This window comes from Solanum stenotomum, chromosome 1 (assembly GCF_019186545.1).
Source record: "Solanum stenotomum isolate F172 chromosome 1, ASM1918654v1, whole genome shotgun sequence".
In the NCBI taxonomy this organism is placed as follows: domain Eukaryota; kingdom Viridiplantae; phylum Streptophyta; class Magnoliopsida; order Solanales; family Solanaceae; genus Solanum; species Solanum stenotomum.
The window spans coordinates 4,125,372-4,127,991 of record NC_064282.1 but is presented as its reverse complement, the minus strand read 5'-3'; the positions used below and the strand labels follow the sequence as shown (position 1 = coordinate 4,127,991).

The window sequence follows — 2,620 nt, the reverse complement described above, 5'->3', positions numbered from 1 at the left end:
CCCTCCGTCCCATTTTATGTGGCAACATTTTCTTTTTGATCAATCCCAAAAAGAATGTCACATTTCCTCATATGGTAACTAATTAAAGGTACAATTCTTTTTTTACCCTTGTTGGTCCCACTTAATCTTAAAATAATGCTCCAATACATTTATAGGAGAGAGAAAAATGAATCTACTTTTTAAAGGACAATTTGGTAAACATTTCAAAGTCTTCATTTATTTCTTAAATTTCGTGTCCGATCAAATGTTGCCACATAAAATGGAACGGAAAGAGTAATATTTAAAACTCAATTACTAAACTTTTGATCAAGTATAGAACCGCTCCGACATCCACGCACGCAATCTTTAATGGTGGGATATGCCATATTTATCAATGCGTGTAAATGTATTGTATAATACACACGTGAACATATGGTATAGAAACGTGTAGAACTCTCAATATGATAATGACATCATAAAAAAAAAGTTCTATAAATAGTCTTATTCATTCACATACTTCTTCAATATTTCATTAATCAAATTCATAAATCTTGAAAAAAAAAAATGACATTTATAGACTTATTACTCTTTTGCCTTATTCCCTTTCTCTTCATTTTCCTCATCAAATTCCAAAAAACAAGAAAAAACCCCATTTCATCAAATCATAAAATACCAAAATCATATCCTATTATTGGTTCTTATTTTTCCATATTAGCAAATCAAGAACAAAGAATTCAATGGATATCTGATATTATCCTTAGCACCCCTAAACTTACTTTTACTCTAATTCGACCCCTCAATTTCCACACAATTTTCACTGCTAATCCATCTAATGTTCAACACATTCTCAAAACAAACTTCTCTGTTTACCAAAAAGGCCATAATTCAAATTCTACTCTTGCTGATTTCCTTAGTAATGGTATTTTCAACGTCGATGGCGATATATGGAAGTATCAACGACAAGTTGCTAGCCACGAATTCAACACCAGATCATTACGAAAATTCGTTGAATCTGTAGTTGATATTGAGGTCTCGGAACGTTTAATTCCCATACTCGCTAATGCTGCTGCTGAGAAAAAAGTTGTTGATATTCAAGACATTTTACAAAGATTTGCATTTGATAACATTTGTAAAATTGCATTTGGATATGATCCAGAGTATTTGTTACCAAACCTGCCTGAAGCAGAATTCGCGGTAGCATTTGAAGATTGCGTTAGATTAAGTAGTGAAAGATTCATTCTTCCTTTTCCGTTGATTTGGAAAATTAAACGTGTTTTCGGTATTGGTTCTGAGAAGAAATTACGAATTGCAGTTGAAAAAGTACGTGAATTCGCGAAAAAAATAGTGAGGGAGAAACAGAGGGAGCTGAATGAGAAGTCATCGTTGGATTCAGCTGATTTGTTGTCGAGATTTTTGAGTACTGGTCATTCTGATGAAGATTTCGTTGTTGATATAGTGATAAGTTTTATTTTGGCAGGACGTGACACGACTTCAGCTGCATTGACATGGTTTTTCTGGTTGATTTCGAAGAATGCAGAGGCGGAATCTGAAATATTGAAAGAAATTGGGGAAAAAGAAGAAGATGTTTTAATGCGATATGATGAAGTAAAAAACATGATGTATACTCATGCTTCACTTTGTGAAAGTATGAGATTTTATCCTCCGGTACCAATGGATTCGAAAGAAGCAGTTAAAGATGATGTATTGCCTGATGGTACATTTGTGAAGAAGGGGACGAGGGTTACTTATCATCCTTACGCAATGGGAAGATCAGAGGAGATTTGGGGGGAAGATTGGGCGGAATTCAAGCCAGAGAGATGGTTGAATAAGGATGAAGTGACGGGGAATTGGATGTTTGTTGGAAAAGATGCATTCACATATCCTGTTTTTCAAGCAGGACCGCGAGTTTGTTTAGGGAAAGAAATGGCGTTTTTGCAAATGAAGAGGGTGGTGGCTGGTGTTTTGCAGCGGTTTAAGGTGGTTCCGGTGGTGGAGAAAGGGGTGGAGCCGATGTTTATATCGTATTTGACAGCCAAGATGAAAGGAGGTTTCCCTGTTACTATTGAGGAAAGGATGAGTAGTAGTCTCATGAACAAAATGTGAAAAAACAAGTTTATTGTGTGTGTTTTTAGATTATTTGCTTTTTGATAATTGATTTGTAGTAATTATTGATGAGTATATTGTTTTTCTAATAATCATCGTTTTTTTTGTGACATAGAGTTAAATATGATTTCTCTTTGAAATATCTATAATAGTTTGATCAACAAGGTCTTTTTAGTAATTTTTGATAGTGTTGGCTCTATTATTGACTTGATGGAACAGGAAAGAAAGATATAAAAATAGGTAATTATTGTTGGACAAATATTTCCCTATTGATTTTGATTGATTGATGAGCCACGCCCATATTTGGTTATGTGAACAAAGTGAAGGAAACGAGAAATAGTTTGCTAGTGGACTTTGGATTGGACTCATTAATAAAGAAAGTATAAATTATAGGACCTACATATTATAAGTAGTAAATAACATCTTATCCCTTCTAGTTTTCTATTTACCAAAAATCCCTTAAAAATGATGTTTGCGGGATACATAGCGTTGTGCACGGGATACATTAGGTTTGATACATTCCACATAGTGGGATACA

At 34.1% G+C, this 2,620-nt stretch overlaps 1 protein-coding gene across 1 annotated transcript; it reads left to right on the top strand.

Moving 5' to 3' along the window:
- Positions 1 to 508: 508 nt before the first annotated feature.
- Positions 509 to 2,150, top strand: LOC125853320 (cytochrome P450 94A1-like). Its single transcript, XM_049532991.1, has one exon. It carries the CDS (start codon positions 544 to 546, stop codon positions 2,080 to 2,082), a length of 1,539 nt encoding a protein of 512 aa, XP_049388948.1. The 5' UTR covers positions 509 to 543; the 3' UTR covers positions 2,083 to 2,150.
- The last annotated feature ends 470 nt before the right edge of the window (positions 2,151 to 2,620 follow it).